Source organism: Arachis hypogaea, chromosome 4 (assembly GCF_003086295.3).
Source record: "Arachis hypogaea cultivar Tifrunner chromosome 4, arahy.Tifrunner.gnm2.J5K5, whole genome shotgun sequence".
Taxonomy (NCBI): Eukaryota; Viridiplantae; Streptophyta; class Magnoliopsida; order Fabales; family Fabaceae; genus Arachis; species Arachis hypogaea.
In genome coordinates this window covers 120,314,883-120,330,646 of record NC_092039.1, presented here as the reverse complement: position 1 = coordinate 120,330,646, position 15,764 = coordinate 120,314,883, and the positions used below count along the sequence as shown (strand labels likewise).

The 15,764-nt window shown below is 33.0% G+C and overlaps 1 protein-coding gene across 2 annotated transcripts; it reads right to left on the bottom strand.

Annotated features, from left to right (window-relative positions):
* Positions 1-7,008: 7,008 nt before the first annotated feature.
* LOC112797626 (UDP-glycosyltransferase 74G1) lies at positions 7,009-15,273 on the bottom strand. 2 transcript variants are annotated; one of them, XM_072236150.1, is made up of 2 exons: positions 14,544-15,273; positions 7,009-7,924 (listed from the first exon to the last, which is right to left on the bottom strand). In XM_072236150.1, the coding sequence occupies exons 1-2, from the start codon at positions 15,207-15,209 to the stop codon at positions 7,193-7,195; spliced, it is 1,398 nt and encodes a 465-aa protein (XP_072092251.1). In that variant the 5' UTR covers positions 15,210-15,273; the 3' UTR covers positions 7,009-7,192. The 2 variants fall into 2 exon arrangements, with proteins under 2 accessions (XP_072092251.1, XP_072092250.1); XM_072236149.1 differs by lacking the exon at positions 14,544-15,273 and adding an exon at positions 11,006-11,807.
* Between the last annotated feature and the right edge of the window lie 491 nt (positions 15,274-15,764).

Here is a 15,764-nt window from a genome sequence, read left to right as displayed (position 1 = left end):
GTGCTGACTGAATTGTTGTCCGGTTCCCAACTGGGCCTCAGCCTCTCTCCCATTGCGAACAAACAGTTCGGCCAACCTTCCATATGTTGCCTTCACTAGCGAGCACATAGGAAGGTTTCTGACACCCTTGAGGATTGAGTTCACACACTCAGAGATATTCGTCGTCATGTGTCCGAATCTTCGCCCCTCATCACAATGCTGTGTCCATAATGAATACTCAATCCAGTTCGCCCACTCACACTTCACCAACCAGACCCTCCTGTACGTCGGCCTAAATCCAAAATGTGCAGCCGTGGCATTTCGGAGCACCTTGATACTGATGGATGCATCAGCCCTAACCATTGGCATAATGAATACCGATATCACATGATAATCCAAACTCCTGTGGTCGCTGGAGATGGAGGTGGCGAGACACGTATGCGGTCCATTGTACCGTTTGACCTCCCAAAGGCCCTTGCACTGTCAGAGACTCAGCCGAATTAACCATGTGCACCCATTCCCGAACTCGGAACACTTGCTCACATACCGGTGATAGTCAGACTCCACTACCTTGTACTGTACCCCTCGACGGATGCTGTAAGTCTTCACACTTAACAGGGCCTCATCATTATCCTGAAATTACTGACCAACCTGGAAGTCTGTCAAACCTGCAGACCCTTCAGCATCTCTAGCGCCAAATCCAGCAGGCTGCCCAGGAACCCTCTCCTGCCTCATGGCATCCAAGTCTAAAGAGAAAAAATGTGGAGGGTACTGCTGTGTGCCAGAGCTAGAACCACCTCCCACCCCAGTAGGCTCACTCGCTCCAATATCATCGTCACTGTCATCAGCAATCATATCTGGCTCGACATCATCGTCCTCTGGATCATCATACAATCCATCTCCAACCCCAACCGGTGCAACACACTGTAAAGAGGTCAGAAGAAATCCCCTGTTTCGACCTTGTCGTCTATACTGCCGTTTAGATCAACAGCGAATGAAGGGGAGGCGACAGGCTGGACGGGTGGCTTGTACGTAGGGACGGAGGAAGAAGCAACGGCAGGTCTAGAGCTAGAACCGGCTACTGTGGGTAAAGTGGTGGTATTCCAGTTCGAATCCCCCGAGCTGAATACCACATTAACCAACATTGCCAACAGTTCTGGTGTCCTCACTTCTGGAAACTGCCGGCAACAATGAAACATGACCTGTAAGTCCTCATCACTCCCGATCGTGAAACAATCATACTTCACAGTTTCCTGGAGCACCATGATTGGAATGCGATGGAAAAATTTCTTAACCCGTTTCACACCTTCCAGACCAACTTTCAACAGTACAGAGCTAACAAGGTCATCATAGCTCGTCGTAGGCCTCACGATAATACAGAGAGGATCCTTATCAGTGAACTTCACACCAGAACGAGTTTTCCTCTTAATCGATCCTCTGTGGTGAACCAACACTACAAAACTCTCCTCACTAACCATCTTACCCCCTCTAATGAGAGCAACTCACGATCACACCATATATATACAAGTCTGGTCCTCACTAATTCGAACCAGCTTAGTTCGAAATACGATTTGTGTAATTCGAATTAACTCACTTTGAATTACATTGAATGGCGTGCATGGAGGTAATTCGAACCTGATTGGTTCGAATTACTTGGGGAAGCTTGCCAATGTAATTCGAACTCACCTAGTTTGAATTATGTGTGCTTATAGTTCGAACCATATAGAATCGAATTACTGAGCTTTTCGTTCTTATACAATTCAAGTTGAGTAGGTTCGAATTATATAGAAATATAATTCGAATTCAACTCGTTCGAATTACATAGAGATGTCCTTTGGTTGATTGATGAAGCAATTTTTAACTTCGCTGATTTACGTAAATTATGGCTTTCCTTGACTTATTTTTGCTTTTTACCCTAATTTTTTCATACTTATTTAAAAATTGTGGGTTTAAATCTCACTTTTAATTTTAGAAAAAATTAAAAATAATAAATTTGAATAGACATTTATCATTTCTAAATCGACAAAGGTTCCAAGCCACAAAATTAACCACGATAGACATGCAATGAATATTTTTGTGATGAGGATCATTACAAAGATGTCCATTCTCAAGAGAGAATGAATTTAATAAAATTGAAAATGTTATATTCTGTACATATATAAATAGAAGGTTAAGTCTTAAGCAAAAACTATACTACGATAATATATATTTTTTTCTCTTTCTATATATCTATGTGGGTTTTAAATTGCAGTATATATAACACTAGTAAATATATAAGTTATTTCTATTATTATAGTGAGATAATTATATTAGTGAATATCAGTACTAGAATATTTTATTTATACTTCTTTATTTTATATTTATTATATCTCCTTTATTTATTTATTTTATAACACATTATCAGCACGAGACTCTGATCAAAATTTAGGAAGACTCAGATAATAAATTTTTTATTATGTCAAAACTCTCTCATCTTGAATTTAATGCTCTTAATACATCTGAAAACAATTACTTATCATGGATACTAGATGCTGAAATCCATCTTGATTCAATGACAAAGAATTAAACAATGAATATCCCATACTAAAGATCCTGCAAATCTGTGAAAAAATATTGAAAAAAATGTATAATCATAAAAAAAACAATGACTTCTTCAAGTTCGATATGAGTGAACGCACTTATGCCTACACGGTTTTAAATCCATAAATGAATACAATTCAGTAATATTCCGAATTACCTCACGAATGTGCTCTTGCAGCAGCAGTATCAAGAAAAAGAATTTAAAAAATATTCTGAGCTAATTTTTTGCCTTCTTGTTGCTGAACGCAACAATGAGTTATTTTTAAGAAATCATGAAGCACGCACAGCTGGCGCCGCCCCATTTCCTGAAGCAAATGCGGCAAATTATTACCCTAGAAGAGTAAACAGCAAGGTTTTGGTAACAAAAAAAAATTATGGAAGGAAGAAAAATTATGTTCATAAGAAAGGATCTCACTAGAAGTGGGATAAAGAAAGAAACAATGGGTAAAATAAATCAACATAGGACAAATATTTCCGTTGTGGTGGAAAGGGTCATTGGTCGCGTACCTGTCGTACCCCAAGGCACCTAGTCGATCTTTATCAAGCATATTTGAAAAAGGATGACAAAAGAAAGGAGACAAATTTTGTTTTAAAGGATGTTGCTGAAAATTACACCACTCATTATGGAGTATCTGATTTCTTTGAGGATCCTGAAAAAAATATTGATCATTTGATCAATGATGGAATAATTTAATATGTGGAATTGTTAAATACTCATGTAAATAAATAATTTGTAAAAAAAATTAAGTTTATTCCCTGTGTATTTGAATTTCAAGTATGGTGTATAGAAATAATGTTTAATAAAATATTTATGTTTATGAATTTTAAAGTTACTAAATATGCCAAGTTTTAAAATAATAATAATAAAATTTTTTAGTATATGATACTATGTACAGTATTTCTTAGAAAAACGATTTCAATCAATAAAATAATTTTACAGTGAATATATTTTTACTCATTTTATTATTATTATTTGTCTTTGAAAAAAATGGTAAGGACATATAGTGAAGATGTTTGTCTTCGAATAGTGCAAGTTCGCATACCTGTCTTAAAAGTAATATATATTTTACACATCTTATATCAAAAGAAGAATATGTTAAATACTATTATTAGCTCAGACAATGTGATAGAAGACTCCAAAAGAGTTATAATTTTGTTTTCCGGAGGAACAAAATTCATAATAAATAATGCACTATTGTCTACTAAGTCTCTAAGGAACTTGTTAAGTTTTAAAGATATTCGCTAAAATGGATATCATATTGAAATAATGAATAAGGAAAATCATAAGTACTTATATATCACGATTCATGATTCAAATAAAAAGGTTATATTAGAAAAGTTACCCTTACTTTCATCTGGATTATATTATACTAAAATTAGTGCAATTGAATCACATGCCATTGTAAACCAGAAATTTACTAACCCAAATGAATTTATAACTTGGCATGATTGAGTGGGTCATCCTGGAATAACAATGATGCAGAGAATTATTGAAAACTGCCATGAACATTCAGTAAAGAACCAGAAGATTCTTAAATATAATGAATTTTGTTGTGCTGCATGTTCTCAAGGAAAACTAATTTTAAGGCCATCACTAGTAAAGATTGGATTTGAGTCCCTTGAATTCCTAGAAAGGATTCAAGATGATATATGTGGACCTATTCATCCACCATGTGGATCGTTTAGATATTTTATGGTCCTAATAGATGCATTTTCGAGATGGTCACATGTGTGCTTATGGTCTTCTTGCAACTTCGTATTTGCGAGATTACTTGCTCAAATTATCCGATGAAAAGTACAGTTTCTAGAAAATCCAATCAAAGCAATTCATCTTGATAATGCTGGTGAATTTACTTCCAAACCTTTGATGCTTATTGTATGGCTAATGGAATAAGCGTTGAACATCTAGTGGCTCATGTTCACACACAAAATGGGTTAGCAAAATCACTTATTAAGCTCCTCCAATTAATTGCTAAACCTTTACTTATGAGAACAAATCTCCCAACCTCGGTTTGTGGGAATGCTATTTTATATGCCGCAACACTTATTCGTTTGAGGTCAACAAGTTACTATCAGTTCTTTCCTATGCAATTAGCTTTTTGCCAGCCACCAAACGTTTCCCATTTAAGAATATTCGAGTGTGCGATATGTATTCCCATTGCACCACCTTCTCGCACCAAAATTGGACCCTAATGAAAATTTGGGATATATGTTGGATATGATTCTCTCTCTATAGTGAGGTATCTTAAGATACAAATTTGAGGTGTATTTAAAGCCCAATTTATAGATTGTCATTTTGATGAATCAAAATTTTCAATATTAGGAGGAGAGAATAAGCTTCTTGAAAAGGAACTTAATTAGAATGCATCATCCTTGATGCATTTAGATCCTCGATTAGGGCAATGTGAACTAGAAGTTCAAAAGATTATACATTTGCAAAGAATAGCAAATTCATTGCCTAATGGATTTTATGATACAAAGAGGATAACCAAATCTTATATACCAGCTGAAAATGTCCAATTCGAATTGATGCTCCAGTTGGACAAGTGGCCACCGAAACAAATTTACGCCAAAAATGTGGTAGACCTGTCTGTTTTAAAGACAAAAATTCTCGAAAACAAAAAGAGGTAAATATTATTCCTGTTAAAAAAGATAAAGACATAATAAAGACACTTGCAGTTGTCCAAAATTCTGATATTGTTTTGACGCCAGAAAACGTTCAGATACCTAAAAATTGTGAAAATGACGAGACCTCGATAAATTATGTATTTACACGAGAAAAATGTGACCAAAATAAGATAATTGTCGATGAAATATTTGCGTATAATGTGACATTAATATCATACATGAAAGTAAGGATCTTAAGCCAAGAACAGTTGAAAAATGTCAACAAAGAAATGATTGGCCAAATGGGAGGAAGTTATGAAGGCTAAGTTAGACCCACTTGCAAAACGTGAAGTCTTTAGACCTGTAATCCGTACACTAGAAGATGTAAAATCTGTTGGATACAGATGAGTATTTGTGAGAAAACAAAATGAGAAAAATGAAGTTGTACGCTACAAAGCTCGACTTATGACACAAGGTTTTTCACAAAGACCCGGTGCAGATTATGAAAAAACATATTCCCCTGTAGTGGATGTATTCACATTGCGTTATTTGATTAGTTTATCCGCATAACATAAACTACATATACATTTAATAGATGTGGTAACAACCTATTCATACGAATCATTAGATCGTGACATTTATATAAAAGTCCCTGAAGGACTAAAGATATCTAAATCATGCCATGAATATTCGCAGGGGTTATACTTAGTAAAATTGCAAAGATCGTTATATGGTCTAAAGCAATCTAGACGAATGTGGTATATAATCGTCTTACTGAGTATCTGGCAAAAAACGGATTCAAGAATGATGATATTTGCCCATGTGTTTTTATAAAGAAATCTGCATCTGGATTCATTATAATTGTTGTGTACGTTGATGATTTAAATATTATTGGAACCCTCGAAGAGATTCTAACAATTATAAAAGCTTTAAAAAAAGAGTTTGAAATGAAAGATCTTGGAAAGACTAAATTATGTCTTGACTTGCAGATCAAGCATACAAAAAAATGAGATTTTTATTCATCAAACAACATGCACAAAAATTTTTTTGAAGAGATTTTATATAGATAAGTCACATTCATTAATTACTCCAATAATCGTAAGGTTTTTGGGTGTGAAAAAAGATCAATTTCATTCTAAAGAAGAAAATGAAGTTATCATTGATCCTAAAGTATCATATCTTAGTGTCATAGAATAATAATGTATCTTGCTAATAATACACGACCCGATATATCATTTACTGTGAATTTACTGTTTAAGTTGCAATATATATAATACTAATAAATATATGAATTACTTTTATTATTACGGTGAGATAATTATAATAGTGAATATCAACACTAGAGTCTTCTATTTAAATTTTTTTATTTTATATTTATTATATCTTTTTTATTTATTTATTTTACAATAAATATCACCAATATTTTAATGAAGATGTGAATATCAAATTACCAATAATGTTAAAAAAATAATAACATAAAATTATTTTATTTAATTTAATATTTTTAATTTTATATATAATATTTATAATAATATATATTATATCTAAAATTAATAATTTATTTTAATAATAATTAAAAAATATAAAATAAATATATTAAAAAATCATAAAAAGCAGGTTATATATGCCTTCTTTTAATTCCTCGTTCCCAAACATTTTGTCAATTAAAATTACGATATCACTGCTAGATTCATATTGTCATGCAAATATATAAACTAATAAAAGTAGAAACCGGACCAGCGTTATTATAAAGTGATGGAAATTAAAGAATATAACGGTGATCAAGGACTAATTTCTAATCCGGGGCATGTGGTCGTAATTTTTTTTAGATATAGACCAAACTTTAGTATAATACTCGATTATTAGATTTTAGAAAATTTTTTACAAATTTAAAGAGAAAAAAATACATAATTTATATATTGTATATTTAAATATTAAAAATATAATACACCTCTAAAATTCTAAAAAATATTCTAAAACTTAATAATTAAGTATTACATTAAAATTCGGTCAATATTTAAAAAATTTAGCCGCATGTTGTACCTTGCAAACTATTCACAAATTCTAAAATGTTTCCATGAGAACTTCCCCCAACACTAGCAGCTTCCAAAATCAATTTCTTCAACTGGGTTGCATTTTTCTTTATCTCTTTACCCTGTTCACCATCCACCATTTCCATGATGCACTTTTTCAATGCTTCTCTTCTCACAATTTTCTTCTTATCATCATCAAATGGAGCTCTAATTCCAACTTTCCAAACATCAACAATGTACTTTGCATTTGTGGCTTGATCTGACCACTGTGGCATTGCAATAGTTGGAACTCCTAAACTCAATGTTTCTAATGTAGAGTTCCAACCACAATGTGTTACAAAACATGCTATAGCTTCATGTTGTAGAACTTTTAGTTGGGAACACCATGTTATTATCAAACCCTTTTCCGATATTTTTTCAAAATCTTTTGGTAGTTTATTCTCTTCAGAAGCTCTAACCACCCACAAAAAATAATGATTACTATCTCTCAAAGCATAAGCGATTTCTCCCATTTGTTCCTCGTTAAGGGGAACGATACTTCCAAATGAAACATAAATAACTGACCCCTTTGGCTTGTTGTCTAGCCATTCTATGCAATCTTCACGCTTGAATTGTGCAACTTCATAATCTTGGTCGTCTTTAATCCGGTTATCTAAGATCATAGATGGTATGTTTGGACCTACAGATCTAAATTTTGGCCAAATCTTTGTTGTCCATTCAGCAATCTGAAAACAAATATTATTTAACAAATATTAGATGCAAAACTAAAAGGATTATTCTAGTATGTCTATGCTACATTGACTACAATAATTATGATATTTCAAAAAATATTATTAAAATAAAAATAATATTTTTTATTATTTAACAACTTTTTAAAAAAATATTACTAAAATAATTATTATAAAAAAAATATAACTTTAATTTTAACAATATTTATATAGCTAAGGTAATTATCATAAATATAGACATATAAGAATCTACTAAACTATAATTCATATTTTAAAAGATATATTTATACATTAATAAAATTATTTCAATTTTCATATATTTTCTTTTATATTATAAAATTATGTATCCATAATGTTTAATGTCTTTATTATAATAAAAAACAATTTAGTTTTACGAGATAGCTATAGATACTAAATCAGTACTCGAAAGATTCTAACGCTGACAAAATGATACCTAACTTTTGTTATTGACAAAATGGTACCTAAAAAATTCTAAAATTTAACAAGCATGTTCCCGAATTGGCATAGTCACCATGTGTTTGGTGAATTGGCAAACCACCACAAACCCTAATCTCTCCTCCCTCCCTAGCGCACACTCGTCCTCCCTCTCCCTTCCCATCATAACCCCGCTTCCCTCCCTCTACCCAACGGACACTCCCGCTTCCCTCTCCCTCCCTATCACAGCCCCCCTCTCCCTCCCTAACGCACTCCCCTCTTCTCCCTCCCCAACAGTTCCCTCTATCACTAGCGTTATCACTACTAGCGCAGAACGTGAAATGCTGAAGATGCAGGCTTGTCAATGTTATTAAATTCAGCGATTTTGGGAACGACATATTTTCGTAGATATAACCCCTAGGGTAAACAGAGAACTTCAAAGACATCAACGTCTAGCACGAGAAAATTGCCTGAGAAATATGAACGATATAACATTTCACCGAGATACCTAAGTTGCGAACCTTATGCAAGATCGCATAATTGGCAATTCTTTTGGGGACGTGAGGCTCAATGCAATGATGGCGCTCAAAATCGGGGTTGAGGACGGCAGAGGAGGTGTCGCGTCGGGTGAGAACAGTGGAAACAAATTTCGTGAAGGTTTTGAAGGTCCAGAAGTGGGATGAGTGAAGAGTGAGGGTTGGGAGAAGGTTCCAGAGATTCCTCCAGCAGTGCGAGAGGACGCAGGTTTCAACGGTGTGTTTGGCGTTCACAAAGGAGAGCCTGTGTTGGAAGACGCAACCGGGTAAGTCGCTAAGTCTGTCTTTGGGATTGCGTTTCAGTGTTTCTTGGTTTTTTGTTGTTGGGCGAAAATGACATATCGTATTCTGAAAAAGACATTGGTGTCAGTTTCTTAGGTGGAGGGAGATCGGGGACGGGGGTGGGAGACTGCTATACTGCTGTGGCCGGCTATTGTTATTACAGCAAATCACCAATAAAACAAGAACTGGAACAACAAATCGGTAGGGAGAGGGGGGAACTATTTTCGGCATGTGAGAGATTAAGGGGGAACTATTGAGGAGGGAGAGAAAAGGTTAGGGTTGGAGGGGGTTTGTCAGGTCAACAAACCATGGTGGCCACGTCAATATTGTGCTCGCCGGAGATGTGTTCCGACGAGTTCGGGGGCACGCTTGTCAAATTTTAAAATCTTTTCAGGGATTATTTTATCAATAACAAAAGTCAAGTACCATTTTGTTAGCGTTAAAATCTTTCGGATACCGATTTAAAATTTACCTTTTAATTTTACTTTCATGATGAAAATGCACTACAAAAAGGGCTTCGGAGAGCGACTGTTCTTAATTGCCGCTACAAGAAATGCAGTGGCGGTTGCGCAGCAAAATATGAAAATGCTACCATATTGAGGGCACTTGTCGGTGGTTTGGGCTATAGTAAGAATCAAATTGGTGATTAAACCGATTAAACTATTGGTTGATTGGTTTATTAATTTAACTGATAAATTATTGGTTGAACTAATAAAATCGATCCTACGTAAATAAAAAATATAAAATAATCAAAAGTCTAAAATTAAAATTTAAAATAGATATATTCACTAATATTTTAACAATAATCAAACTTTAACAAATTCTAATCAACAAATTATAATCCAGTTATCATTAAATAAGTATATAAAATTCTAGTAATTTTTTATAATAAAACTTTTTTAATTTTATTTTCATACTAAAGTAACTATTTTCTATTTCAATAACTAACTAATTAATTTATATTTATATATGTTTAATAATATTTATATTAATAATTATGAATAATAAAAAATATAATTAATTTAAATATAAATAAAAATAAAATTAAAATAATATTTATAAAATTATTATATTTTTATTATATAATTAATAATTAGCATTTAAAGTAATAATGAATAACATAATTTAGTGATAAAGGAAGTTTATAATAATAAGAAGGGCCTAAATTTAAATTACATCTTCAACAATTTTAGAATTTTTTCTAGATTGATTTGGTTAGACCAATTTTTTATAGACTTTTATTGATTTTAACCGATTTTAAACCGTTCTCACTGATTTTAATCATACCACTGTATCGGACAGATCGATTGAAGGTCTAATTTATCGATTTTTTTAATTAAACCGACCAATTCGATTCGATTCTTACAAACCTGGTTTAGACTTAATTAATTCAAAAATAATAGACTCTTTATTTTTTAATTATTTTATCAATCCTATATTTTGATGTGAATATAATCTTGATGGAAGTACATAGTTATATTTATAAGAATAAAGTTCTGTTTTATTTTTTCACATATCATTTCTATAGTTTGAAATATTCTATATATTTTTATCCCAAATATCTTATATTATTTCATCTTATTTTAGTTCTGGAATAAAAATTAAATTTTTTTTCCAAAATTTTTCGTCCTATTTCAATAATGTTAATCATTTAAACATAGTTAAAGGTGTTCAGATCAGACATTTTTTTTTTCAATAAAAAATATATCAATTTTGCCTGTTATGAACATATGAGTGAATACTAAGATCCATGGATACATCCCTAACCTTTTAATTAGGCGTTCACAAAATATATGTTGAAATAAACAAAAAATAAATTTGGTACCTCTTTGTCCAGCTCATAGATTGAATTGCACAAAACCCAATCAGCATTTTGAATGTTGGAGAACTGATCCACAAGAAACTTTAACTGAGCGGGTTCTTCCTCATATGTGAAGAAGAAAGAAGGCAAGTCCCAGTTTTGAAGTTTGGGCATAGAAGGAAGCAAAATCTCATCCTCATCACTAATAGGAACCTTAATCTTACCCAATTGAACATGATAGTATATACTATTCACACCCATATTTTGAGTAAGATAAGAAGCCCCAATTATACCATTGTTTTTTGCAACATCAAGAGCCCAAGGCATGAATGAATCATAGATTATGCAATCCACAGGGTACCCTAATTGAGCAAGATTCTGAAGAAGCTCAATAAGGGTTTGTGGGCCCACTTGCAAAAACTTGGTTATATAAATCCGGGGGGATATACCTTCAAAACCATGGTCAAATCCATCAGAAATGGATTCAAGGGACATGGAAGGTGGCAAGTTTTGCAACTTCTTGATAAAGGAGCGGGTTGTGCATAGTGTTACTTTCACTCCTTCATGTACCAAAAGCTTTGAGAATTGAATCATAGGATTTATGTGACCTTGTGCTGGGAATGCTAGGACCAAACAATGTGGTCTATTAGCTATGGTTGTGTTCTCGGTAACTACTTTGTGATTAATCTCCATCTTCTTGTTCTTGTTCTTGTTCTGTGTGTGTGTGTTTTTCTTATTTATACATGGAAAAACAATATTAATAAAGCATGGCATTAAGATAAGATATGCTCCACAATAATTCATTTTTAGTGGTGGGGCGTGGGGGTGCTCCAAAGCCCAAGAAATTTCACACTTATTTATAATTATTTTATTTATTTTAATATTTATAATTATATATATAAAATATTTATAATTATATATATATTCTATTTAAAATTATATAATTATCCTTAATAATAATTAATAAATATTAAATAAAATAATTTTAAATTATTTAAACTAATTTTTATTATTTTTAGGATAAAGTATTAAATTGGTCCTTACGTTTGCTGTAATCCTGTTTTAGTTTTTAAAGTTTAAAATGTCCTATTTGAATCCAAAAAATTTCATTTAGTTTCAATGTAGTCTCGCTGTAAGGTCAAAGTTAAATAATTAACGGAATGTCTTACACGACAGCAGTACAAGAACAAGGTCGATAATCTAGAAAACAAGTACAAGCTCTAGAGACACAAAATCAACTATAAATGCATTAATACATTTATTTATCATTTTTCTTATAATTTAAATGAAATATTTTCTATAGAACTAAGAACGGGAGTGGGAGATGTCTCTCTGCTCCCCATCTCCATACCCAGATTTACTCCCTATCCTTATCTTCATTTTATGTCGTGGGAAAATATTGCTTTCCGTCCCCATTTTTCACAGGGTCCCATTTTTCGCGAGGACCCCATTATATTCCCCATCTCTCTAATAGTTTTAACTAATTATTAATTTTCATAGGAATAGAGCTGAAAGTATCCATCCTATACAAAAATAGCAAAATTTTATACAAAAAATCCAAACGTCAAGATGGTGACTTTCAAAATGACACAGTGGGAAACGTCATGGCGAGTCAGAGTACAGAGTAGTAGACGAGGTAGGGGACACAGCATCAGAGAGGAGAATGGACACGACGACAGAATTGTGGAAAGGAACGCCACGAATATAGAGAACGACACGGTGACGATGATGGATGGAACGGTGAGGGGTGACAATGCGGTGAGACGGGAGAGTAGCGAGGGGGTGGCGGCAGAGAGGTTTGATGGAGTATGGATGACGTTAGAGATCTATGAACTAAAGATGCAAATGAGGATTAGGAATTTTGACTCTCTCTCTATGTAAAATGACTAAAAAACATATTTGAAAATAAATTTTTAAGGACAATTAAGCAAATTTAGAATTTCGGGGATTAGTGGGACGGGACGGGGATCCCCACTCGGCTCCCCATGCCTGCCTCGGAGAAATTTTGTCCCCCATTCCCATCTTCGCGGAGAAAATTTTCCACAGTCGAATCTCCATTCGGGCCAGTCCCCACAGGGATCCCCACATCTCGAAAAATTTTGTCATCCTTATTTATAAAAGTAAACGGTAGATATGTTATATCTTTCAACCGATTTATCACGTAAAATTTAACGGTGGTAGTTATATATACTGTTAACTACTGTAACGTATCTATTTATGAAAGATTATTATGTAAATAACAATTGATAAAGATTATAGTAGGATTCATGATAAATAGAGAACAGTTAATAAAGATTATATGAAAACTCAAAAGATAATGAATGCTTTATTGTCCAAAACTACATCATTTCTATGCTCATCGGATAGCAACAAGACACACATCACTATAGATAATAAAATATTTGGACAACTCCATTCATGTATACTATCCATTGACAGAAGGTATATATGTCAACCATTTATTATTGTAAAAGACTTAATTAATAAATTTTTTAAAGTATTAATTAGTCCCAAATAGGGGTGGCAACGGGGCGGGTAGGGGCAGGTTTTTGCTCTACCCGACCCCGCCCCACTCAATGAAAACCCGCATCGAACCCGCCCCGCCTCTACCCGCGAGTAGTAAAATGTTAAACCCTAACCCTTCCCTGCGGGTACCCGCCCCGCCCCTACCCGCCCCTATAATTATTAAATCCAAAAAATAAAATAAAATTTTAAAAATTATATAACTATTATTTATATACATAACATAAATTAAAGTAAAAATTTAAATATGATACAATATTATTAATCATTTTACTAATTATTTTATATATATCTTACATATATTATATATTAAAAAGGAAAAGTCTAGGAGGCCAGCAGTTTTATTGAGTTTTGGCCAGCATGTAACCAGCAGAGGAAGGTGAGCCATTGGATGAAATCTCATACCAATTCCATACCATCAAATCATCATTGATGGCTAGTTGATGGCTAACAATCACAAAAATTGCTGGCTCCCTAGCATTGCTCTATTAAAAATATATATTTATATATCTATTATATATACCGGGGCGGGTAGGGGCGGGTTTAACCTAAACCCGACCCCGCCCCACCCCGCCCAAGAACCCGCCCCGTTAAAATCCGCCCGGTGCGGGTGCGAATAATTACCCATCCCGAACGGGTAGGGGCGGGGTGGGTACCCACGGGTTCAGGTAGTGTTGCCACCCCTAGTCCCAAATCAAAATCTTCGAAAATCTAATTGTCACTTTCCTCTTATATTTATAACTTTACTTATACATGGTTAAAATGTGAGAAGAATTTCAAGTGTATCGGGAACACCGGTATTTCAGTTGTTTTAACCGTTGATTTAAATTATAAAAAATATATATAATATATTAATTGAAATTAACGGTTAAAACAACTGAAACACCAATATTTCCGGTACACTTAAAATTTTTCCTAAAATGTGTACGTGCATGTCTTAATATGTCCATAAAAATTCTTTTGACAAAAAGGGATTAATTTTGTCCATTAGAAAGATATCATTGAATAAGATGCTTGAATAAATAAATTTGGTAAGTACCTCTTTGTCCAGCTCATAGATTGAATTGTACAAGACCCAATCAGCTTTGTCAATGTTGGAGAACTGATCCACAAGAAACTTAAGCATAGTGGGATCATTGAAGAAGAAAGAAGGCAAGTCCCACTTTTGAAGTTTGGGCATAGAAGGAAGCAAAATCTCATCCTCATCACTAATAGGAACCTTAATCTTACCCAATTGAAAATGATAGTATATACTATTCACACTCATATTTTGAGTAAGATAAGAAGCTCCAATTATGCCAACTTTTTTTGCAACATCAAGAACCCAAGTCATGAGTGCATCATAGATTATGCAATCTACAGGGTACCCTATTTGAGCAAGATTCTGAAGAAGTTCAATAAGGGTTTGTGGGCCCACTTGCGAGAACTTGTCCAAATAGGCCTTGACGGATTCAGCTACTTGAATCCCACCGTTGTCAAATCCATCAGAGATGGATTCAAGGGACATGGAAGGTGGCAAGTTTTGCAACTTCTTGATGAAGGAGCGGGTTGTGCATAATGTCACTTTCATGCCTTCATGTACCAAAAGCTTTGAGAATTGAATCATAGGATTTATGTGACCTTGTGCTGGGTATGCTAGTACCAAACAATGTGCTCTACTAGCTATTGTTTTCTTCTCCATAACTAAGTTACCATTAACCTCCATCTTCTTGTTCTTGATGGGAGGGATTGTTTTGGTGTTTGAGTACTAGAAAAATATATTCATAATTGATGGAGTATATTTATACACGAGAAAAATTAAAAATATTTAATAACAAAAAAAATTAGACAAAAATAATTAAAATTTGTATTATTTAATATTTATTAATTATTATTTTGTGATTTTTTTGTCTTCTTAATATTAACGCGAAAAAACAAACCTATTTAATTTGTAGAGCGTTTTTATTTAATCATTATAAACAAATCAATAATACTATTTGTCTTTTAAAATTTATCTTTTAATCGGCCTTTAAATTTAATTACTTTATTATATTATTTTTTATTTTTATTTAATCATATTTCTTAAATTTTAGGAACCATGAACACTTTTATTTAATTTAAATTTTAAAAATACAAATGATTAACACAGTTAAATAACTATCTTTTTATATTTTACGTTTTTCAAAAAATTAATCATTCAAATTACTCTATTTATATTATTTTATTTCTATGTATGACTGATAATTATTCATTTACAATTTTAGTTTTTTTATTTACTGTT